At 47.8% G+C, this 25,532-nt stretch overlaps 1 protein-coding gene across 2 annotated transcripts in view; it reads right to left on the bottom strand.

Moving 5' to 3' along the window:
* The window catches only part of LOC116967871 (RNA-binding protein Nova-1-like), a 123,935-nt gene that overhangs the window by 10,321 nt on the left and 88,082 nt on the right, over positions 1 to 25,532 (bottom strand). For both annotated transcript variants that reach the window (XM_033014506.1, XM_033014505.1), the window contains one exon: positions 22,279 to 22,445. In XM_033014506.1, the coding sequence (XP_032870397.1) occupies positions 22,279 to 22,445 (167 nt within the window). The remainder of the gene's footprint in view (positions 1 to 22,278; positions 22,446 to 25,532) is intronic.

The raw sequence follows: 25,532 nt of genomic DNA, 5'->3' as shown, positions 1-25,532 counted from the left end.
AAATTGTCCCTAGTGTGTGTGTGTGTGTGTGTGGGATCGTGCTAGTGTGCGGGGATCGCTGGTCGGCGCGGACACGGTGGGCCGATGGGGCTGGGTCCGCGCTGTATCTCTAAATTAAAAAAAACAATAAACTGAGCAAAATAATTAAATTAAAATAAATCTAAAGAAAGGAAGAACGAAATAGGGTAACAGAATGGAGGGAAGCATAAAGGTCATATGTGATAGGAGCAGAATTAGGCCATTCGGCCCATCAAGTCTACTCCGCCATTCAATCATGGCTGATCTATCTCACCCTCCTAACCCCAATCTCCTGCCTTCTCCCCATAACCTTTGACACCCGCACTAATCAAGAATCTATCCATCTCTGTCTTAAAAATATCCACCGTCTTGGCCTCCACAGCCTTCTGCGGCGAAGAATTCCACAGATTCACCGCCCTCTGACAAAGGGGGCAACGGAATTACTCTGCCGGCAGTGTACGAGGAAGGGAAACGTGGAAGGCTATCCTGGATTTTTCCTGGAGAATGCTGGAAGCATTGAAAGCAACAGCAGTTTCGTCCGCCCCGAAAATTCCCAGGCATCCTGAGAAGTGGAAACATGGAAAAATAAAAAATAGGCGAGGGAGGAGGCCATTCAGCCCCTCGAGCCAGCACCGCCATTCAATATGATCACCCAGAATCAGTACCCCGTTCCTGTTTTTTCCCCCATATCCCTTGATTCCTTCAGCTCTCTAACTCTTGAAAACATGGCCTCCACTGCCTTCTGTGGCAGCGAATTCCACAGATTCACAACTCTCTGGGTGAAAACGATTTCCTCATCTCAGTCCTAAATGGCCTGCCCCTTATTCTGGATCTGGATGTAGTACGCTGAAACGTTCTAGGTAGAGCATCACTCAGCACCTACACAGCACTTTAATTATTCGAAACATACAACATAGAAAATAGGTGCAGGAGTAGGCCATTCGGTCCTTCGAGCCTGCACCGTCATTCAATATGATCATGGCTGATCATCCAACTCAGTATCCCATCCCTGCCTTCTCTCCATACCCCCTGATCCCTTTAGCCACAAGGGCCACATCTAACTCCCTCTTAAATATAGCCAATGAACTGGCCTCTGTGGCAGAGAATTCCACAGATTAGAAGCAATGTGCAGTTGTATAAACTGTGGCAGAATACATAATACATTTCGTGTGCAACTTCTTGTTTTAAATTTAACAATAAAAAGTAACAGAAGAAAGAAAAGAAGAGAGTGCTGAAAGTAGTGATGTGTAAACCCCTGGAGTACCACTCCCGGAGTTAACAAGTGATAGTTTGTAGAAGGATTGAGAGAAAAAACCCGTACAGTTATAAAAACAAAAAGGAAAGAAGAAAGAATGGAAAAACAGAAAGAGGATATACCTACTTCATATCTTTCCACACCCCTCACCCAGTTCAGCACGTTGATTCTTAAACTGTGTGATCCCCCCTGGTCCCAACATGGGGAACATTTTTGAGAGAGAGAACTTTCTGATAGTTCACTTACTTTTGCTATAATTGTTATTTTTATATTGTTTATATATTTCATATTTAAGTTTATATATTTCATATTTATATATTGTTTATATATTTCATATTTAAGTTTATATATTTCATATTTAAGTTTATATATTTCATATTTAAGTTTATATATTTCATATTTAAGTTTATATATTTCATATTTAAGTTTATATATTTCATATTTAAGTTTATATATTTCATATTTAAGTTTATATATTTCATATTTATATATTGTTTATATATTTCATATTTAAGTTTTATTATTTTTTTAAATAACCGTTTTTGGAAGGGAGTCTTTTTGAACGGTGGCGCAGCAGTAGAGTTGCTGCCTTAGAGACGTGGGTTTGAGCCTGACTACGGGTGCTGTCTGTACGGAGTTTGCACGTTCTCCCCGTGACCTGCGTGGGTTTTCTCCGAGTCCTCCAGTTTCCTCCCACACTCCAAAGACGTACCGGTTTGCGGGATAATCGGCTCGGTATAAATGTACCAAGTGCCCCTCGTGTCGGGTGGTGCTAGTGTGCGGGGATCGCTGGTTGGTGCGGACTTTCAAGAGAGAGCTAGATAGTGCTCTTAAAGATGGTGGAGTCAGGGGATAGGCAGGAACGGGGTACTGATTGGGGATGATCAGCCATGATCACATTGAATGGCAGTGCTGGCTCGAAGGGCGAATGGCCTACTCCTGCACCTACTGTCTATTGACTCGGTGGACCGAAGGGCCCATTTGAGCCCTGCATCTTGAAACTAAAAGGTATCCAATGAAAGACTCCAGAGGCTTTCCTGCCTTTGCAAGAATTAGGTCAGGACAATTCCAGAAATAGAATCCAGATTATTATCACGCAGACACACACTAACAACAGATAATAATATCACACCACCCATCCACTGACTCCGAGCTAATATCTTACAAACTCATTCAATATTCATGTCGCATTGACCCATTAACTGATTCGCGGCTAATATTGATTAATGACTGATTAACGGATTCATTACCAAATATCCTGCTTACTTCTTAAATATTCATCACTTATAGAGTCGCAGAGTGATACAGCGTGGAAACAGGCCCAACTTGCCCACACCGGCCAACATGTCCCAGCTACACTAGTCCCACCAGCTCGCGTTTGGTCCATATCCCTCCAAACCTGTCCTATCCATGTCCCTGTCTAAATGTTTCTTAAACGTTGGGATAGTCCCTGCCTCAACTAGCTCCTCTGTTCCATAGAAACATAGAAAATAGGTGCAGGAGGAGGCCAGTCGGCCCTTCGAGCCTGCACCGCTACTCAATGAGATCATGGCTGATCGTCCCCAGTCAATAACTAATTGAAACATAGGAAATAGGTGCAGGAGGAGGCCATTCGGCCCTTCGAGCCAGCACTGCTACTCAATGAGATCATGGCTGATCGTCCCCAGTCAATAACCCATTGAAACATAGAAAATAGGTGCAGGAGGAGGCCATTCGGCCCTTCGAGCCAGCACCGCTACTCAATGTGATCATGGCTGATCGTCCCCAGTCAATAACTCATTGAAACATAGGAAATAGGTGCAGGGGGAGGCCATTCGGCCCTTCGAGCCAGCACTGCTACTCAATGAGATCATGGCTGATCGTCCCCAGTCAATAACCCATTGAAACATAGGAAATAGGTGCAGGAGGAGGCCATTCGGCACAAAGGGTCGGTTCCGTACACCCACCACCCTTTGTGTGGAACAAGTTACCCCTCGGATTCCTGTTACATTGAGCTATTATTCAGCATCTGTGGAGAAAAGGAATAGGCGGCATTTTGGGGCGAGACCCTTCTTCAGACTGACAGTCTGGGGAGAGGGAAACAATGTAGACAATGATATAGTGAGATATAGAACAAATGAATGAAAGATATGCAAAAATAGATATAGGCCAATGTTAGCTGTAGTGCTAGGTGAAAACAAGTTACAGACAATGAGCCTCAACAAGGCGACTATGACTTGGCTGGGGGAGGGACGAGAGAGAGAGAGAGAGAGGGGATGGAAGTGTTACTTGAAGATAGTAAAATCAATATGCATACCGCTGGTTTGTAAGCTGCCTAAGTTTACTAAAGTTTCACTAACGTCATACAAAGGATTTCTTCCCAATTCGTTGCTCATTTGCGATCAGTTTACTTTATGATAACACGTGTCTGTGGAGGGAAATAAGTGGTCATAGGAGCAGAAACAGGGCCATTCGGCCCATCAGGTCTCCTCCGCCATTCAATCATCTCTTTCTCCCAACCCCATTCTCCTGCCTTCTCCCCACAACCCCTGACACCTGCACTAATCAAGAATCTATCTATCTCTGCCTTAAATATATCCACTGACTTGGCCTCCACAGCCGTCTGTGGCAATGAATTCCACAGATTCACCACCCTCTGACTAAAGAAATTCCTCCTCATCTCCTTCCTAAAGGAACCTCCTTTAATTCTGAGGCTGTGCCCTCTGGTCCTTGGCTTTCCCACTAGTGGAAACATCCTCTACACATCCACTCTATCCAGGCCTTTCACTCATTAGTCAATTTCCTTCCACAGATGCTGCCTGACACGCTGAGTTCTTCCTGCACTTTGCGTTTTGCTCCAGATTCCAGTATCCACAGTCTCGAGGAAGCTCAGAAGAGTCACGATGTGGAGAGGATGTTTCCACTAGTGGGAGAGTCTAGGACCAGAGGGCACAGCCTCGGAAAAAAAGGACCTTCCTTTAGAATGATAAGGAGAAAGATGAAGGGTTTCGTCCCGAAACGTTGCCTATTTCCTTCGCTCCATAGATGCTGCTGCACCCGCTGAGTTTCTCCAGCTTTTTTGTGTAGATTCGATTTTCCAGCATCCGCAGTTCCCTCTTAAACACCTACTAACATGTGGCTGGTTTCCTCCATAATAGCACGCAGGCACATTAACCAAGTTACTAATAAAATTGGACAAACTCGTGAACTAACTTATAACAGAAAGTAGGCTCGGACAGTCTTATCATGAATGTAATACAGATCTATTGCATCAGGCAACTCAAGAGAGACTCTGCAGAATAATGCAAGATAAGGAGTGTAAAATGTGGGAATATGAGAATGTAGTTCATAAAAATGCAGTTGCTGTGAGACTAGTGGACTATCCCATCGTTTAAGAAACAGTTGGACAGGTACATGGATAGGACAGGTTATGGACCAAGCGCAGGCAGGTGGGACTAGTGTAGCTGGGACATTGTTGGCCGGTGTGGGCGAGTTGGGCCGAAGGGCCTGTTTCTACACTGTATCACTGTATGAGTCTAGTGGAGCTGTTTGCCAGCATTGAGCAAGGGGACAGTGGGCAGACCTGGTATAGTGCTCCAGCACAGGAACAGGCCCTTCGGCCCACAATATCTGTGCCGAACACGATTCCAAGACCCACTCAGTCTGCCTGCACGTAATCCATATGCCTACATTGCGGTGCCGGCTCGAAGGGCCGAATGGCCTACTCCTGCACCTATTGTCTATTGTCTACATTCCTTGTTGGAGAGATGTTGAGGGCGTGGACCAGGTGATGGCTAAAGTTCTGAAGAAGGGTCTCGACCCGAAACGTCGCCCAATCCTTCTCTCCGGAGATGCTGCCTGTCCCGCTGAGTTACTCCAGCAGGCTATCTCTGGGGAGGAAAGTCACGAGGAGAACGTGCAAACTCCGCACAGACAGCATCTTAGGTCAGGATCGAACCAGGAGTTTCTGGAACAATCAGGCAGTGGCTCTACCAACTGCACCACAATATTGACTGAATCAGGAGCTAATTCCTTCATACGTTGACCCACTGATCAACTTATAACTAATATCACACTGACCTGCTGGTGATTCTTCACTCATTTCTCACTGGTTCCTAATTACAAATATCAGTCCTAATCTTAAGCGGATTCATCACTAATTTCATTAAATGATTCAGGACTATTGTTACATCCATCATTTAACAATTCATATTCCAGCGATCAAAAAAACTGTTCTTCACCAGTATTGTCCTGATTCTGTGATCAATGCATTTGTACTATGACAGAGATCTATTGACCACTTCATTACAGATTCCCCACTGACTCATTGACAAATTCAGAACTAATATCTCACTGATACATTAACCAAATATTCAAAGGGTAGCATGGTGGCGCAGCGGTAGAAACGTAGACAATAGGTGCAGGAGTAGAGGCCATTCGGCCCTTCAAGCCTGCACCGCCATTCAATATGATCATGGCTGATCATCCAACTCAGTATCCCATCCCTACCTTCTCTCCAAACCCCCTGATCCCTTTAGCCACAAGGGCCACATCTAACTCCCTCTTAAATATAGCCAATGAACTGTGGCCTCAACTACCTTCTGTGGCAGAGAATTCCACAGATTCACCACTCTCTGTGTAAAAAATGATTTTCTCATCTCGGTCCTAAAATACTTCCCTCTTATCCTTAAACTGTGTGACCCCTAGTTCTGGACTTCCCCAACATCGGGAATAATCTTCCTGCATCTAGCCTGTCCAACCCCTTAAGAATTTTGTAAGTTTCTATAAGATCCCCCCTCAATCTTCTAAATCCTAGCGAGTACAAGCCGAGTCTATCCAGTCTTTCTTCATATGAAAGTCCTGCCATCCCAGGAATCAGTCTGGTGAACCTTCTCTGTACTCCCTCTACGGCAAGAATAGAGTTGCTGCCTCACAGCGCCAGGGACCCGGGTTCGATCCTGACTACGGGTGCTGCCTGTACGTAGTTTGTGCGTTCTCCCCGTAACCTGCGTGGGTTTTCTCAGGGATCTCTGGTTTCCTCCCATACTCCAAAGGTTTATAGGTTAATTGGCTTGACACACTATAATTGTAACTTGGCCCTAGTGTGTAGGCCACACAACTGTGGGATAGTCCCAGCCTCAACTACCTCCTCTGGCTGCTTGTTCCATACACCCCTAATTCATGTTTTCTCTGCTCTGAGTTGTTCTGTCAGTTCCCATTCAACCAGCGTTGACACGAATCTGTTGTCTTTGCTTTCGGTAGAAGATTGCACTACATGGCTTTCCACAGTGACAGGTGACCTGGTTCCTGATGTGCACCTTATCCCGACACTCGGACAAGAGGATCGTTTGCTCTGCCTGACCAATGGTCCGTGTTTTAACTGTTTGCGTTCTGCACCCCCACACCGCTAACATACCCGGGCAACTTTAGGTACAGCGTGGAAATAGGCCCTTCGGCCCACCGAGTCCATGCCGACCCTCTACGAACTTCAGACTTTGGAGAACTGGCGTGGGAACTGGGCCCCTTCAGCGATCACCCCGTATACTAGCCCGATCCTACACGCGTGGGACAATTTACAGAAGCCAATTCACCTGCAAACCCCCGTGTCATTGGGATGTAGGAGGAGATGAGAAGAACTTTTTTCACACAGAGAGTGGTGAATCTCTGGAACTCTCTGCCACAGAGGGTAGTCGAGGCCAGTTCATTGGCTATATTTAAGAGGGAGTTAGATGTGGCCCTTGTGGCTAAGGGGATCAGGGGGTATGGAGAGAAGGCAGGTATGGGATACTGAGTTGGATGATCAGCCATGATCATATTGAATGGCGGTGCAGGCTCGAAGGGCCGAATGGCCTACTCCTGCACCTAATTTCTATGTTTCTATGTTTCTATGTAACCAAAGCACCCAGAGAAATTCCTACGGGTGCTGTCTGTACGGAGTTTGCACGTTCTCCCCGTGACTGCATGAGTTTTCTCCCGAGATTTTCGGTTTCCTCCCACACTCCAAAGACGTGCAGGTTTGTAGGTTAATTGGCTTGGTGTAAATGTAAATTGTCCCTGGTGTGTTTAGGGTAGTGTTAATGCGCGGGGATCGCTGGTCGATGTGGACTCGGTGGGCCGTAGAGTCTGTTTCTGCGCTGTATCTCCGAACTAAACGCAACTAGTTTCGCTTGGGCAGCCTGCACCCCAGCGGTATGAACATTGACCTCAAATTTCAGGTAGTCCCTACTTTCTCCTCCCCTTCTCAGCTTTCCCTCAGCCCATTGGCTCCACCTCGAAGGAAATAGGCAACGTTTCGTCCCGAAACCCTTCAGGAAGGAAATAGGTAACGTTTCGGGCCGAAACCCGGAAGGGTTTCGGCCCGAAACGTTGCCTATTTCCTTCGCTCCATAGATGCTGCCTCACCCGCTGAGTTTCTCCAGCATTTTTGTATCCCCTAAACTAAACTAGTGACTGGTTCTGCATACCCCCTTCGTAAACAAAATTGTAGTCACTTAAGTGGACCCTTCCATACAAGGCATTGGTGAGACCAAATCTGGAGTATGGTGTACAATTTTGGTCGCCCAATTATAGGAAGGATGTCAACAAAATAGAGAGAGTACAGAGGAGATTTACTAGAATGTTGCCTGGGTTTCAACAACTAAGTTACAGAGATAGGTTGAATAAGTTAGGTCTTTATTCTCTGGAGCGCAGAAGGTTAAGGGGGGACTTGATAGAGGTCTTTAAAATGATGAGAGGGATAGACAGAGTTGATGTGATCAAGCTTTTCTCTTTGAGAATAGGGAAGATTCAAACAAGAGGACATGACTTCAGAATTAAGGGACAGAAGTTTAGGGGTAACATGAGGGGGAACTTCTTTACTCAGAGAGTGGTAGCGGTGTGGAATGAGCTTCCAGTGGAAGTGGTGGCGGCAGGTTCGTTGGTATCATTTAAAAATAAATTGGATAGGCATATGGATGAGAAGGGAATGGAGGGTTATGGTATGAGTGCAGGCGGGTGGGACTAAGGGAAAAAAAGTTGTTCGGCACGGACTTGTAGGGCCGAGATGGCCTGTTTCCGTGCTGTAATTGTTATATGGTTATATGGTTATATGGTTATATCTCTAGTTTCCCTCTCCCCTGCCTCCCAGTCTGAAGAAGGGTCTCGACCCACAATGTTACCCATTCCTTCGTCTCGAACTTCAAGTAACCCTTGCTTTCCCCCTCTCTCTCTCTCCATCCCTCCCCACCCTAATTCTCCGACTAGTTTCACTGCCCTTCTGATTAGCAATAATCCTGGATCTCTGTCACCTTTGATCTCTCGTTTTCACACCTCACCCTTCCATATCTCTACGTCTCCCTCTCCCCTGACTCTCAGTCTGAAGAAGGGCCTCGACCCGAAAATGCCACCCATGCCTTTTCTCTCCAGAGATGCTGCCTGCCCCGCTGAGTTACTCCAGCATTTTGTGTCTGCCTTCGGTGTAAACCAGGGAAGATTTAATAGGGGTAACATTTACCACACAAAGGTTGGTGGGTGTATGGAACGAGCTGACAGAGGAGGTAGTTGAGGCTGGGACTATCCCAACGTTTAAGAAACAGATAGACAAAAGTGCTGGAGAAACTCAGCGGGTGCAGCAGCATCTATGGAGCGAAGGAAATAGGCAATGTTTCGGGCCGAAACCCTTCCGGGTTTCGGCCCGAAACGTTACCTATTTCCTTCCTGAAGGGTTTCGGGACGAAACGTTGCCCATTTCCTTCGCTCCATAGATGCTGCTGCACCCGCTGAGTTTCTCCAGCTTTTTTGTATACCTTAGACAGGTACATGGATAGGAAAGGTTTGGAGGGATATGGACCAACGCAGGCAGGTTGGACTAGCATAGCTGGGACATGTTGGCCGGTGTGGGCAAGTTGGGCCTGCTTCCACTCTGCATCACACTAAAACCCTATCTGCAGTTCCTTCCGACACACTTGTAGTCACTTAAACTTCCTTGCACTCTGAAGTAGAAATCCCAGCTTCCCACTGGCTATTACACACAAATAAAAGCCAGTATGTTCTGAAGGAAACTCGGCTGGGAGTCACTGAATTGGCAGGCAAATCTATTTTCAGCTTACTGCCTTTGTTCTAAGACAATATCCGACTCTGTTTACTCTCCATAGCCTCACTTAAGTTGCTCATTTAATTCTAAGAGTGAAGGGATTTGCAAAGTGCTCATTTTGTCTCAGGGTGGCCCTTTGAATCAGTAGCTAACGCCTCAATTTCAGCTTAGTTTATTGTCACGTGTACTGAGGTACAGTGAAAAGTTTTGGTTGTGTGCTAACCAGTCAGCGGAAAGACTCTGCGAGCATTGCCACTTTTCATTTCACTGCACATCTCGTATGTGTATGTGGCAAATAAACTTGACTTGACTTGACTTGTCTTCACCAGCTTCTTGTTCTCACCCAACAAACAACTAACAATGTCTGAAGAAGGGTTTCGGCCCGAAACGTCGCCTATTTCCTTCGCTCCATAGATGCTGCTGCACCCGCTGAGTTTCCCCAGCAATTTTGTGTACCAACAACTAACAATGGCCTGATTCGTTTATCATCTTTCAATCATTGTTCTTTATCTCTCTGCATCACAAGAATTCCACAGATTCACCACTCTCTGTGTGAAAACATTTTTTAACATAGAAACATAGAAAATAGGTGCAGGAGTAGGCCATTCGGCCCTTCCAGCCTGCACCGCCATTCAATATGATCATGGCTGATCATCCAGCTCAGTATCCTGTACCTGTCTTCTCTCCATACCCACTGATCCCTTTAGCCACAAGGGCCGCATCTAACTCCCTCTTAAATATAGCCAACGAACTGTGGCCTCAACTACCTTCTGTGGCAGATAATTCCACAGATTCACCACTCTCTGTGTGAAAAATGTTTTTCTCAATTCGGTCCTAAAAGATTTCCCTCTTATCCTTAAACTGTGTGACCCCTTGTTCTGGACTTCCCCAACATCGGGAACAATCTCCCTGCATCTAGCCTGTCCAACCCCTTAAGAATTTTGTAAGTTTCTATAAGATCCCCCCTCAATCTTCTAAATTCTAGCGAGTACAAGCCGAGTCTATCCAGTCTTTCTTCATAAGACAGTCCTGACATCCCAGGAATCAGCCTGGTGAACCTTCTCTGTACTCCCTCTATGGCAAGAATGTCCTTTTCCTTGATCCTCGTTGCTTTTTGGCCTATCTTTCATAAATTTACCACCTGTATTTCTTGTTTCCCTTTCTCTCTCCCCCGACTATCAGATCCGAAACGTCACCCATTCCTTCTCTCCAGAGATGTTGCCTGACCCGCTGAGTTACTCCAGCAGTCTGTGCCTTTCAACGAAAGGACTACAGGATTACAGGTTTGCAGGTTAATTGGCTTTGGTAAAATTGTAAATTGTCCCCAGTGTGTGTAGGGTGGTGTTAATGTGTGGGGATCGCTGGTCGGCATGGACTCGTTGGGCCGAAGGGCCTGTTTCCGCGCTGTATCTCTAAACACAGAGGGCGATGAATCTGAGAGAAGACTCCTCTGTCTGCATTGTCAGTGAGAGACAGAGAAGAAATGGCTTTCACAGAGGCACTCCAGAATTGTCAGGGCAGCAAGGGGTTAACGGGCACTGCAGGGGGTTGTGAAGTCAGGACTGAAGTTGTGTTGATACTGACGTAGTCCTTTTATATTAACATTCTGCAGCATCACCTCCTTGGAGCAGCGTGCCCTTGAGGAGAGACAAAGACATCTCGACACAGCACCCACAGTCTCCCACACACAGATGCACACAGACAGAGACACACGCGCACACACACGCACACACATACGCACACACACATGTACGCGCACACACATAAACATACAGACAGAGACACACACGCACACACATGCACACACATACGCACACACACATGTACATGCACACACATATGCATACAGAGAAACGCGCACACATACACACACATACACAGACACGCGCATATGCACACACATGTACCCGCACACGCACACACGTATGCATACAGACAGAGACACGTGCACACACACACATGCACGCTGAGACACGCGCACACACACATGAACGCATACCCAGACACACATGTACCAGCACACGTGCACACACATATGCATAGATACACACGCGCACACACATGCATACAGACAGAGACACGGGCACACACACATGTATCCGCACGCGCACACACACATATGCATAGATACACACGCGCACACACATGCATACAGACAGAGACATGTGCACACAGACCCGCACACATGCACGAGCATACACATATGCATATAGACACACACGCACACACACACAGACACACACACACTGGAAAGGCATCTGTGCTCATTAATTTCGACGGTATCTGCTCGCGAAGGCCTGTATAAACAGTCCTTTAGTTTCTGAGTTTCAGGCAGGGTTTAGATCAAATCCCTGGCTGCAGGACTTGCCTTATCACTGCCGAAAACAACTCCTGTTGGGCACACATCCAGGGCTAAGTCCCTGATTATTCCCAGATTCCTAAATGTGGCACCTGCTGCCTAAATATAGCTCTCGTTCACAAAGGGATGTGGGGCCTGTGCGTTGTATCAATCTATACTGCAGCAGAGGCAATTTCCAGGCAGCCCCTTGGTCTGAAGAAGGGTCTCGATCGGAAACGTCACCCATTCCTTCTCTCCAGAGATGCTGCCTGACCCGCTGAGTTACTCCAGCATTTTGTGTCCATCCTAGATTTAGCTGAGTTCAGTTTATTATTGTCAGTGTACCGAGGGAGAGCAAAAATCCTGTGTAGGAAGGAACTGCAGAGAGACACAAAACGCTGGAGTAACTCAGCGGGACAGGCAGCATCTCTGGAGAGAAGGAATGGGTGGCGTTTCGGGTCGAGACCCTTCTTCAGACTGAGAGTCGGGGAGGAGAGAAAGGGAGACGAGAGATATAGATAGAGACGGTAAATTTATGAAAGATAGGCCAAAAAGCAACGAGGATCAAGGAAAGGTGGAGCCCACAATGGTCCATTGTTGGCTGTGGGCTGGGTGATAACGAGTTACAGAGGCAGCGAAACTCAGCCGGGCGACAGTGAAACTAGTACGACGACTAGCGTGGGTTAGGGACGGAGAGAGAGGGGACAAGAGTTGTTTGAAGTTAGAGAAATCAATGTTTATTCCAAGATGCCCAAGCAAAACATGAGGTGCTGCTCCTCCAATTTGCGCTGGGACCTCACTCTGACAGTGGAGGAGGCCCAGGACTGACAGGTCAGTGTGGGAACGGGAGGGGGAGTTGAAGCGTTTGGCAACTGGGAGATTTATACAGTTGCATCGTAATGTCCCTGCCCCTTACATTGTTTGTCCAACTAATGAAGTGAAGGGCCAGCGTGTCTTTACCACCTTATCTGCTTTCATAAGCCTATAGGTGAACAGGAGCAGAATTAGCGCATACGGCCCTCACCATTCAATCGTGGCTGATCTATCTTTCCCTCTCAACCCCATTCTCCTGCCTTCTCCCCTTAAGCCCTGACACCCGCACTGATCAAGAATCCTGCTCCCAGTACAGACAGCACCCGCAGTCGGGATCGAACCGGTGTTGTAAGGCAGCAACTCTACCGCTGCGCCACTGTGCTGCCCCTTAAATTCCAGTAATCGCGAAATAAATAAATCTACCCGTGTTACTCTCTTCCTGAAGAGGAGAGGTGCCGCTGGAAGCCCCACTGCAGAAAGCAGGCTGTAGAAAGCAGGCTGTACAGCTCGTTACGCTAGAGAAGGCAGGCCGCCTTGCAGCTGCTGCTGGTCGCAGCTCCTGCATAATTGCATCGATCGATGGCGGGCGGGCGGGCGGGCATGATTGATGGCAGGGAGAGCACAGTAACTGCAGCGTTGCATTAGCAGAGGTGTGGACAGGCTGCAGGACAGATTCCACTGGTGACCGGAGGGCCACAGCCTCAGGATTAAAGGACGTTCCTTTAGGAAGGAGATGAGGAGGAATTTCTGCAGTTAGAGGCTGGTGAATCTGTGGAATTATTTGCCACGGAAGGCTGTGGAGGCCAAGTCAATGGATATATTTAAGGCAGAGATAGATAGATTCTTGATTAGTACAGGTGTCGGGGTTATGGGGAGAAGGCAGGAGAATGGGGCTAGGAGGGAGAGATAGATCAGCCATGATCACATTGAATAGCGGTGCTGGCTCGGAGGGCCAAATGGCCTACTCCTGCACCTACTGTCTATTGTCTATTGATTGAATGGCAGAGTAGACTTGATGGGCCGAATGGCTGAATTCTGCTCCGTGAACTGATGAACTGATGAGTGGGTGGGGAAGATATTGGCCAACAACCCTTTAATGCCCATTGGGTCTAAATTTACAATTTAGTTTATTGTCATTTGAACCTCAAATGAAGTTCAAACGAAAGAAGGGTCTCGACCCAAAACGTCTCCTATTCCTTCTCTCCAGAGATAATGCCTGACCCGCTGAGTTACTCCAGATATATGTGTCTATCCTGGGTGTAAACCAGCATCTGCAGTTCCATTATTCCCCCATGCCAGCAGGCTTAGAATAGAATGCCTTTTATTGTCATTCAAACAGCTTGGTTTGAACGAAATTGCATTTTCTACAGTCTTAACCATTACAAAAAAAAAACAAGACACACACTTAACACAACCATCCACCACAGTGAACCTCCAACACCTCCTCACTGTGATGGTAGGACAAAGTCTTATGCTTGTCTGTGCCTTGTTGCAATGTGAGGAGCTGGTGCCAAATTAGAGCAACAACATGCTTCTGTGGAAAGAGCTACTAGAGGAGGTAGTTGAGGCAGGGACTATCGCAATTTAGACAGGTACATGGATAGGGCAGGTTTAGAGGGATATGGGCCAAACACAGGCAGGTGGGACCAGTGTAGATGGGACATGTTGGTTGGAGTGGGCAAGTGGGGCCGAAGGGTCTGTTTAGGATAAGGGGGAAATCCTTTAAAACCGAGATGAGAAGAACTTTTTTCACACAGAGAGTGGTGAATCTCTGGAACTCCCTGCCACAGAGGGTAGTCGAGGCCAGTTCATTGGCTATATTTAAGAGGGAGTTAGATGTGGCCCTTGTGGCTAAGGGGATCAGAGGGTATGGAGAGAAGGCAGGTACGGGATACTGAGTTGGATGATCAGCCATGATCATATTGAATGGCGGTGCAGGCTCGAAGGGCCGAATGGCCTACTCCTGCACCTAATTTCTATGTTTCTATGTTTCTATGTTTACACACTAAATGACTATTAGGAAGGAAATAACAGCAACCTATTGATTGCCAGGACAAGCTTAAAACGTCAGCATTAGCTGTTGTGCAGTAGAACAGCTTTGCTACAGAAATATTTTGAAAAAACTACAGATGCTGGAAGTCTCAAATGGAAATAGAAATGTGCAGGAAACACACAGTAAGTCAGGCAGCATCTGTAACTGTAGAAACAAGGACCTGCAGATGCTGGTTTACATAATAAAGTCTCAGTATCTGTAGCATGGTGTTAGTGTGTGGGGATCGCTGGTCAGTGCAGACTCAGTGGGCCGAAGGGCCTGGTTCCACACTATCTCTAAAGTCTAAAGATAGTGTTAGTGTGCGGGGATCGCTGGTCAGCATGGACTCGGTGGGCCGAAGGGCCTGTATCTCTAAACTAAACTAAATTGGAGCAAGCTAAACTTCCCGCGAGGATAATGGCCATTTCCCGTGTCGGCAGGAATTGGGCCACATGGATGGCGGGACTGGGGTCAGGGGTCAGGGGTCAGAAGAAAATGGGGGTCAGGGGTCAGAGGAAGATGGGGCCCAGAGGATGTGACGCAACTGAGAGGGAAACAAGGGACTAGGAAACGGGAGCAGGAAGTCATAAACAGACGGTGGGATAGATCCTGTCCACATTCGTTCTAGATTGCATCAATTTGGTTCCATTGGGCCTGACTTGTGGCGCAGCGGTAGAGTTGCTGCCTTACAGCGCTTTTAGCGCCGGAGACCCAGGTTCGGTCCAGACCTCGGGTGCTGCCTGCGCGGAGTTTGCCCGTTCTCCCCGTGACCTGCGTGGGTTTTCTCCGAGATCTTCGGTTTCCTCCCACACTCCAAAGGCGCGCAGGTTTGTAGGTTAATTGGCTTGGTGTAAGTGTAAATTGTCCCTAGTGTGTGTTGGATGGTGTTAATGTGCGGGGATCGCTGGTCGGCCCAGACTCGGTGGGCCGAAGGGCCTGTTTCCTCTCTGTACCTCTAAACTAGACTGAATGAAGAAGGAAAATGAAGTCTGAAGAAGGGTCTCGACCTGAAACGTCACCCATTCCTTCTCTCCAGAGATGCTGCCTGTCCCGCTGAGTTACTCCAGCTTTTTGTGTCCATCTTCGATTTAAACCAGCATCTGCAGTTCTTCCCTGCACAAGGAACATGAACTAGTGGGCTCACCAACCTTGCTCACTTTCATCTCAGGCCAGGAAGCCAGCATTGTTAAATGTTTGGTGAACAAAAGTGCTGGAGAAACTCAGCGGGTGCAGCAGCATCTATGGAGCGAAGGAAATAGGCAACGTTTCGGGCCGAAACCCTTCTTCAGACTGATGTTGGGTGGGGGGGGGGGAACGGGGTGAAGAAAGGGAAAAGGAAGAGGAGGAGCCCGAGGGCTGAGGGAGAGCTGAGAAGGGGAGGAGACAGCAAGGGCTACCGGAAATTGGAGAAGTCAATGTTTATGCCACTAGGGTGCAGACTGCCCAGGCGGAATATGAGGTGTTGCTCCTCCAATTTGCGGTGGTCCTCACTCTGGCCATGGAGGAGGCCCAGGACAGAGAGGTCGGATTCAGAATGTTAAATGGTTATCTGTGCTGTGGACACAAGACATTTTCATTCCCTGTTAAAAGTCTGTAACAACCCACTCTTGGCCAAAAATGTACCACAACATACATAGATCCAAAGTTACATCCTGCCCTGGTTCAACAATTCGAACAGACAGGAACAGATAGGTAATTACAGAGAGCGGTGGACTCTGCCCATTCCATCACAGGTACTGACCTCCCCACCATCGATGCTGCCTGACCTGCTGAGTTACTCCAGCATTTTGTGTCCATCTTCTGAAGAAGATTGTCACCTTGTTTAATCAAGTATCATTGCAATGCAACTTCATGCCAATGGCCACACATGGTGAAACTGACAGACTGTGTTCCTAGGATGCAATAGTGTTTGTTTACGGCAGAGATGTTACACGGAAACAGTTTTTTCTTCCCTGGACTGTTTATTTCCCCAAGACAGCTTTTTCCCTCTGTTTGTCGATTTACAATGTAACTTTAAGTGGTCTTCTATTTCCCGATCAAAATCACATTACAACCAAAATGGTGTTCCCAAATTCACCAATTAAATTATATCCTATTAATGTTATGGAAACAGGCTTACAGTGCTTACAGCGACAGAGATCCGGGTTCGATCCTGACTACGGGTGCTGTCTATATGGAGTTTGCATGCTCTGCCCGTGTCCCTAGAATCCCTAGAATCTTCCAATACAAATTTAGATTAGTGGAGAGAAACAGCGCGGAAACAGGCCCTTCGGCCCACCGAGCCCGCACGGACCAGCGATCCCCGCACATTAACTTAAGGATAAGGGGGAAGTCTTTTAGGACCGAGATGAGAAAATCATTTTTTACACATAGAGTGGTGAATCTGTGGGATTCTCTGCCACAGAAGGTAGTTGAGGCCACAGTTCATTGGCTATATTTAAGAGGGAGTTCGATGCGGCCCTTGTGGCTATAGGGATCAGGGGGTATGGAGAGAAGGCAGGTACAGGATACTGAGTTGGATGATCAGCCATGATCATATTGAATGGCGGTGCAGGCTCGAAGGGCCGAATGGCCTACTCCTGCACCTATTTTCTATTTTCCTATGTTTCTATCCTACACCCACTAGGGACATTTGTTTACATTTACACCAAGTCAATTAACCTACAAACAATGTATGTCTTTTGGAGTGTGGGAGGAAACCGAAGATCTCGGAGAGAACCCACGCAGGTCACGGGGAGAACGTACAAACTCCGTACAGACAGCGCCCGTAGTCAGGATCGAACCCGGGTCTCTGGCGCCGTGAGGCAGCAACTCTACTGCTCCACCACCCTGCCTCTTTGTTCGTGAAGGTGCACAGTGGTGGATCTTCTGGTATCAGTTTGAGAGGGAAGCGAGAAAGGGGAATCAATCAGTTCTACCCGCTGTCCATAACATGTGATGGTTTCAGTCAACAGAAATATTAGACAGGCACAAAATACTGGAGTAACTCAGCGGGTCAGGCAGCATCTCCGGAGAAAAGGAATGGGTGACGTTTTTGAAGAGAGTCTGAACTACTATCTAACGTTTGGTGACCCTCGGACTATCCTTGATCGGACTTTGCTGGCTTTACCTTGCACTGAATGTTTTTCGCTTTCCAAGTATCTGTACTCTGTAAAAGGCTGGATTGTAATCTTATATTGTCTTTCTGCTGACTGGATAGCACGCAACAAAAGCTTTACACTGTACACGTGACAATAAGCTAAACTGAGGAATTGTTTTCACTGTAGCCAATTAACCAAGAAAGGGTCTTGACCCGAAACGTCACCTCTTCCTTTTCTAAACCCACTGAACAGTGAAAGGCCTGGTTAGAGTGGATGTGGAGAGGATGTTTCTACTGTTGGAAGAGTCTAGGACTAGAGGTCACAGCCTCAAAATAAAAGGACGTCCCTTTAGAAATGAGATGAGGAGGAATTTCTTTCGTCAGAGGCTGGTGAATCTGTGGAATTCATTGCCACAGAAGACTGTGGGGTCATTGGATATTTTTAAGGGGGCGATTGAGATATTCTTGATTGGTAAGAGTGATTCTTGATTAGTCAGGTGTTATGGGAGGGGGTCAAGGTAGAAGCGTTCACGTCGCGATCCCTGTCAAGTAATATCACCAAATTACTTGCGAATTCTACCAAACACTTTGAAGCCAAGCCGAAAGACAAATGATGTCCAGAAGCCCAACAAATGGCAGTAGCCCATCAGCCCGGAACAGGAAGAGAGGCCAACACCCGCCCCCAAGGCAGGCCGGCTTTGACCATCATATCTCTAAATGTTGAAGGACTGTCTGCAACTAAAGAAGAACTTGTTGCCCAACTCTGCAGAGAACATCAGTGTGATATTCTCTGCCTCCAAAAAACTCACCGCGGACCCAAACATCCCCGCCCTCAAGTGGAAGGCATGACCACCCTCATTGAAAGACCACATGAGAAACATGGAAGCATCATGCTTGCAAAAAATGGGACAATCATTGAATCAACATCAAAGAGCGATGAAAACAACATTGAGGTCCTAACCGCTGAGCTCAGAGGAATTACCATCACCTCCATCTACAAGCCACCTCCCACACCTTTCCTGATGCCAGAAATACCATCATCTGGGAAACCAAGGATAGTGATTGGAGATTTCAACAGCCACAGCTCACAATGGGGTTACGCCGGGAACAACGCTGATGGAGATGCAGTGGAAGCATGGGCCGAAACTAACCAGCTCTACCTGATCCATGATGCCAAACAACCAAAGTCCTTTAATAGCGGGCGATGGAAAGCCGGCTACAACCCTGATATCGCGTTTGTCAGCCATAGCATCTCTGGATTGGGCAAGAAGCTGGTACTGAAGCCACTGCCAAAAACCCAACACCGCCACATTGGCCTTACAGTCAATGCTGCAGTTAACCCAGCCACAGTTCCTTTCCAGAGAAGATTCAACTTTGGGAAAGCGAACTGGCCTGGTTTCCAAGAAGATCTTGAAGGGAAGATCGCCCACCTTCCAGCGGACCCCAAAAACTATCAAATCTTCACCAAGTTAGTGCACCAGGCAGCCCGGAAGAACATCCCGAGAGGCTGCCGCACTCAATACATCCCCGGCCTTGACACTCCAAGCAGCGAACTATATGAGCAATACCAACAGCTCTACGAATCTGACCCCTTTGCTGAAAGCACCATGGAAGTAGGTGAGAGACTCGTGACCTCCCTATCAGAATGCCGCCAGCGGAAATGGCAAACTCTACTGGAGACAACTGATAGAAACATAGAAACATAGAAATTAGGTGCAGGAGTAGGCCATTCGGCCCTTCGAGCCTGCACCGCCATTCAATATGATCATGGCTGATCATCCAACTCAGTATCCCGTACCTGCCTTCTCTCCATACCCTCTGATCCCCTTAGCCACAAGGGCCACATCTAACTCCCTCTTAAATATAGCCAATGAACTGGCCTCGACTACCCTCTGTTTTTTTTTACCTTTACCAATTGTTTTTTAATTTAGCCACAAATCCTCAACAGTTGTGCCAGTTTACAATAACTTGGTTTTTTTCCCTTTTAAAAAAGAAACCAGGTACAGAGTTTTTGAAAAGTTTCACATTAGATTCACCTTGTCACTTCAATCACAAACAAGATAACACCACGTTTAAAATGACAGTCCCGAAACAGAGTCACGGTTTTTTTTTAAAGGGAAACCCTATCAAGAGAAAGAAAGGCATTGAAGAGCACTGGAGTTGAAATGTAAGGTAGGCACACTGTTGTCCTGATATGGCAAAAAACAGCAAAAAGGCATGGAGCCTCATCCGAAAAATCAGCAATGACCCATCAACACCAACACATCAACAGTATACCACCACGGCCAACCAAGTTGCGCATCAGTTGCTGCTCAACGGGAAATCCACCACCAAACAGCCAAGACCAAAGGCAGACCGACTTCAGCACTCCCAAAACACCGGACTGACTGAGCCGTTCTCCCTTGAAGAGCTCAATATCAGCATCAAAGCCCTCAAGACTGGCAAAGCCATCGGCCTGGACAATATTTTCACAGAGGAGATCAAGCAGTTTGGACCTCTGACACGGAAGTGGATCCTTGAGCTGACGAACAACTGCATGCTGACAAGAAACATCCCAAAGATCTGGAGGAAAACCAAAATCATCGCCCTTCTAAAACCCGGTAAAGATCCAGCATATGCAAAGAGCTTCCGCCCAATCTCCCTGCTATGCCACCCGTAGAAGCTGTTTGAGCGCCTGATCATCAACAGGCTTGCCCCAGTCGCTGAACCAGCCATCATCCCTCAACAAGCTGGATTCCGACCTGGCAAATCCACAACAAGTCAACTTCTGAATCTCACACAGCACATTGAAGACGGGTTCCAGAAAGGACTGGTGACAGGCGCCGTCTTTGTTGATCTGTCTGCCGCGTATGACACTGTGAACCACCGCCTCCTCCTAAAAAAGATCTTGGAGAATACCAAAGACCTGGCACTCACGGACCTCATCGGAGCCCTCCTGAAAGATAGGCGCTTCTATGTTGTCCTTAACAACAAGCAAAGTCGCTGGCGACGACAACGGAATGGCTTGCCTCAAGGTAGTATGCTGGCTCCACTACTATATAACATCTACACCAATGACCAGCCAATGGACCAGAACACTGAGCGGTTCATCTACGCCGACGACCTCTGTGTAACATCCCAAGAGAGTACGTTTGAAGCTGTAGAAGCGAATCTCACCTCAGCCCTAGATGAGCTACACCTCTACTACGAGCGCAACCACCTACATGCAAACCCTGCGAAGACCCAAGCCTGCTCGTTCCATCTCAGGAACCGGGAAGCAAACAGACCCCTTAACATCACATGGTCTGGAACACCTCTTGAGCACTGCACCAACCCTGCCTACCTCGGTGTAACACTGGATCGCACTCTCTCCTATAAGGAACACGTCAAAAACACCAAACTGAAAGTTAACTCCCGAAATAACATCTTCCGGAAGCTGACCAACTCCAAATGGGGAGCCACAGCACACACATTAAGATCTACTGCTCTGGCACTGTGCTACTCCTCTGCGGAGTATGCGTGTCCTGTTTGGGAGAGATCATCCCATGCCAAGAAACTAGACCCAGCGTTGAATAACACCTGCCGCTCAATCACTGGCTGCTTGAAGCCCACCAACATAAACAACCTGCACCTCCTCGCTGGCATTGCCCCTGCTGATGTGAGACGGGAAGCCGCCAGCCTAGTAGAGATGACCAAGGCCACCAGTGATGAACGCCACCTCCTCTATGGACGTGTACCCCCGGCCCAACGGCTGAAGTCCAGGAGAAGCTTTCTCAGCCATGTCCAGCCCCTAATAGCATCACGGGAAGAAACCAGACTCCAACTATGGACAAAAAGGCTTGAGGACGACCCCCCTCCTACTGACATGGGTATCCCTCCTTCTGAAGCCCTCCCTCCGAGCTCAGAAGCACCATGGGTCCAGTGGAAGACGCTCAACCGCCTGAGAACAGGAACAGGGCGATCAAAAGCTGCCATGGCCAGATGGGGCTATGAAACTGGCCAAAACCGCCTGTGAATGTGGAGAAGAGGACCATACAATGCAGCACTGCCTTGTCTGCCCCCTACTACCCATCCAGTGCAGCTCAAAGGATCTTGCAGTGTTCAATAAAAACGCAAAGGACTGTGTAAAGGAATGGGAAACTGTCATATAGACAACCAGCTTCAAAGACACGAAAAAAGAACAATTCAATTCCAATTACAATTCAATTTATTGTCATTTGGACCCCTTGAGGTCCAAACGAAATGCCGTTATTTCAGAAGAAGGTGTTATGGGGAGAAGGCAGGAGAATGGGGTTGAGAGAGAAAGATAGATCAGCCATGATTGAATGGCGGGGTAGACTTGATGGGCTAATTGGCCTAATTCTAACCATATAGCCATATAACAATTACAGCATGGAAACAGGCCATCTTGGCCCTTCTAGTCCATGCCAAACACTTACTCTCACCTAGTCCCATCTACCTGCACTCAGACCATAACCTTCCATTCCCTTCCCATTCATATACCTATCCAATTTATTTTTAAATGATAAAATCGAACCTGCCTCCATCACGTTCAGTACTCCTAGAACATATGAACTGGGTGGGTGGGGGAGATATTAGCCAACACCCCCATTTGGTCTGAAGCAGGGTGACCGACCCACTGAGTTACTGCAGCATTTTGTGTCTATCTTTGGTGTGGAACAGCATCTGCAGTTCCTTCCAGCGCAACTCTTACTTGCTTGACCCGGTCGGGGTTGACGTTGGTCTGGGGTTGGAGGATGTTGACGGGCTCCGCCTTGCCGACGTTCTGCGGCATCTCCCGGACTTTCTCCGCGATGAAGTCATGGACGGCGTTCAAAGCCTCCACCGTCCCCTGGATCAGGCAAACCCTCTCGGTGGTACCTGCGGGCAGAAGGAAGAAAGGGTCACACTCACGACTCATCTCCCCGGAGCAGAAAGGTCCAAGTGCCAGCACCGATTCACCTTGCCCTTTACAATGACCCCAGCCACTCGCTGCCTTGGCAAGGCCAGCAGCATAACCAAGGACCAGTCTCACCCTGGTCACTCCCTCTTCTCCCCTCTCCCCATCAAGCCAAGTCAAGTCATCAGTCTGAAGAAGGGACACACAATTGCTGGGGAAACTCAGCGGGTGCAGCAGCATCTATGGAGCGAAGGAAATAGGCGACGTTTCGGGCCGAAACCCTTCTTCAGACTGATGGGGGCTGGGGAAAGAAAGAAGGAAAAGGGGAGGAGGAGGAGGAGCCCGAGGGCGGGCGGATGGGAGGGTGGGAGGAGACAGCTAGAGGGTTAAGGAAGGGGAGGAGACAGCACGGGCTAGCCAAATTGGGAGAATTCAATGTTGATGCCATAAGGACGCAAGGTCCCCAGACGGAATATGAGGTGATGTTCCTCCAATTTCCGCTGTTGCTCACTCTGGCAATGGAGGAGACCCAGGACAGAGAGGTCGGATTGGGAATGGGAGGGGGAGTTGAAGTGCTGAGCCACCGGGAGATCAGGTAGGTTATTGCGGACTGAGCGGAGGTGTTCGGCGAAACGATCGCCCAACCTACGCTTGGTCTCACCGATGTAAATCAGCTGACATCTAGAGCAGCGGATGCAGTAGATGAGGTTGGAGGAGATACAGGTGAACCTTTGTCGCACCTGGAACGACTGCTTGGGACCTTGAATGGAGTCGAGGGGGGAGGTGAAGGGACAGGTGTTGCATTTCTTGCGGTTGCAACGGAAAGTGCCCGGGGAGGGGGTGGTGCGGGAGGGAAGGGAAGAATTGACGAGGGAGTTGCGGAGGGAGCGGTCTTTGCGGAAGGCAGACATTGGGGGAGATGGGAAGATGTGGCGAGTGGTGGGGTCACGTTGGAGGTGGCGGAAATGGCGGAGGATTATGTGTTGTATTTGCCGGCTGGTGGGGTGAAAGGTGAGGACCAGAGGGACTCTGCCCTTGTTAAAGTGCCAGAGTGAGCAACAGCGGAAATTGGAGGAACAGCACCTCATATTCCGTCTGGGGTCCTTGCGTCCTTATGGCATCAACATTGAATTCTCCCAATTTGGCTAGCCTGTGCTGTCCCCTCCCCTTCCTTAACCCTCTAGCTGTCTCCTCCCACCCTCCCATCCGCCCGCCCTCGGGCTCCTCCTCCTCCTCCCCTTTTCCTTCTTTCTTTCCCCACCCCCCATCAGTCTGAAGAAGGGTTTCGGCCCGAAACGTCGCCTATTTCCTTCGCTCCATAGATGCTGCTGCACCTGCTGAGATTCTCCAGCACTTTTGTCTCCCAAGTCAAGTCAAGTTTATTCGTCACATACACATACGAGATGTGGCAGTGAAATGAAAAGTGGCAATGCTCGTGGACTTTGTGCAAAAAACAAACTACAAACTCCAAACAGAATGGAACAGAATCACATATTCCTTTACATATTAAATATTGTGGGCGGGAAGGAAATAGGGAAAAAAAACAGCATTTTAAAAAAAACATTAGAATGGTAAAGTTCGTCCCTGGTGAGATAGGAGGCATCAGGAAAGGCATCAGCGGTGCTGGCTCGAAGGGCCGAAGGGCCTATTCCTGCACCTACTTTTCTATGTATCTAAGAGGCACAGAAGTGTGAAAACGCACACACACCTCCAGATTCAGGGACAGTTTCTTCCCGGCTGTTATCAGGCAACTGTGAACCATCCTACCACAACCAGAGAGCAGTCCTGAACTACTATCTACCTCATTGGAGACCCTTGGACTATCCTTGAGTCAAGAGTGTTTTATTGTCATATGTCACGGACGGGACAATGAAATTCTTACTTGCTGCAGCACAACACAATATGTCAATATGTCAACATCGTATAAAATGGGGGGAAAAAAAAAAAAAAAAAAAGACTAATATAGTATAAATAACAAATAATAATATAGACTTTTGCAGTTCAGAGCTCATAGTTTATTTGTTGTGTTTAATAGCCTGATGGCTGTGGGGAAGTAGCTGTTCCTGAACCTGGACGTTGTAGTCTTCAGGCTCCTGTACCTTCTTCCTGATGAGATGAGTGTGTGGCCAGGATGACAATAGGCAATAGGTGCAGGAGTAGAGGCCATTCGGCCCTTCGAGCCAGCACCACCATTCAATGTGATCACGGCTGATCATCCCCAATCAGTACCCCGTTCCTGCCTTCTCCCCATATCCCCTGACTCTGCTGTTTTTAAGAACCCTATCTAGCTCTCTCTTGAAAGCATCCAGAGAACCTGCCTCCACCGCCCTCTGAGGCAGAGATGGTGTGGGTCCTTGATGATGTTGGCTGCCTTTTTGAGGCAGCGACTACGATAGATCCCTTCGACAGTGGGGGGGTCAAAGCTGGTGATGGACTGGGCAATGGTCACAACTTTTTGTAGTCTTTCTCGCTCCTGGATGTTATGGTCCTGATCGGACTTTACGGGCTTTGCCTTTCCTCTCACCAACTAGAGGGTGGTCCTGACTTCCCAAGGTTGGACTTTATTCCCTTCTATCACAGTGGGGAATGTGGAATCCACTGTTTATGTTAACTTTCATGTGGTTTTGTATCCTGTTGCTTTTCACTTAGCATGGCTGTATAGTAACTCAAATTTCACTGCACATGTGACATAAACTGACTTTGAAACTTCGAGTCTCAGTGAAGACCCTCGAACTATCTTTAATCAAACTTTAGCTTGCGCTAAATATCCTGTATCTGTGCCCGGCCTGGTTTTAATCATAAACAGTCTTACCGCTGACTGGTTAGCACGCAACAAAAAGCTTTTCACTGTACCTCAGTACACGTGACAATAAATGAACAACAAGGGAAGTTGTGATGAAGCGTTATTGCCATAGAGGGAGTGCAGAGAAGGTTCACCAGACTGATTCCTGGGATGTCAGGACTGTCTTATGAAGAAAGACTGGATAGACTCGGTTTATACTCTCTAGAATTTAGGAGATTGAGAGGGGATCTTATAGAAACTTACAAAATTCTTAAGGGGTTGGACA

This window comes from Amblyraja radiata, chromosome 41 (assembly GCF_010909765.2).
Source record: "Amblyraja radiata isolate CabotCenter1 chromosome 41, sAmbRad1.1.pri, whole genome shotgun sequence".
NCBI classification, from domain to species: domain Eukaryota; kingdom Metazoa; phylum Chordata; class Chondrichthyes; order Rajiformes; family Rajidae; genus Amblyraja; species Amblyraja radiata.
The sequence above is the reverse complement of the archived record's forward strand: the minus strand, read 5'-3'. Positions and strand labels throughout refer to the sequence as shown.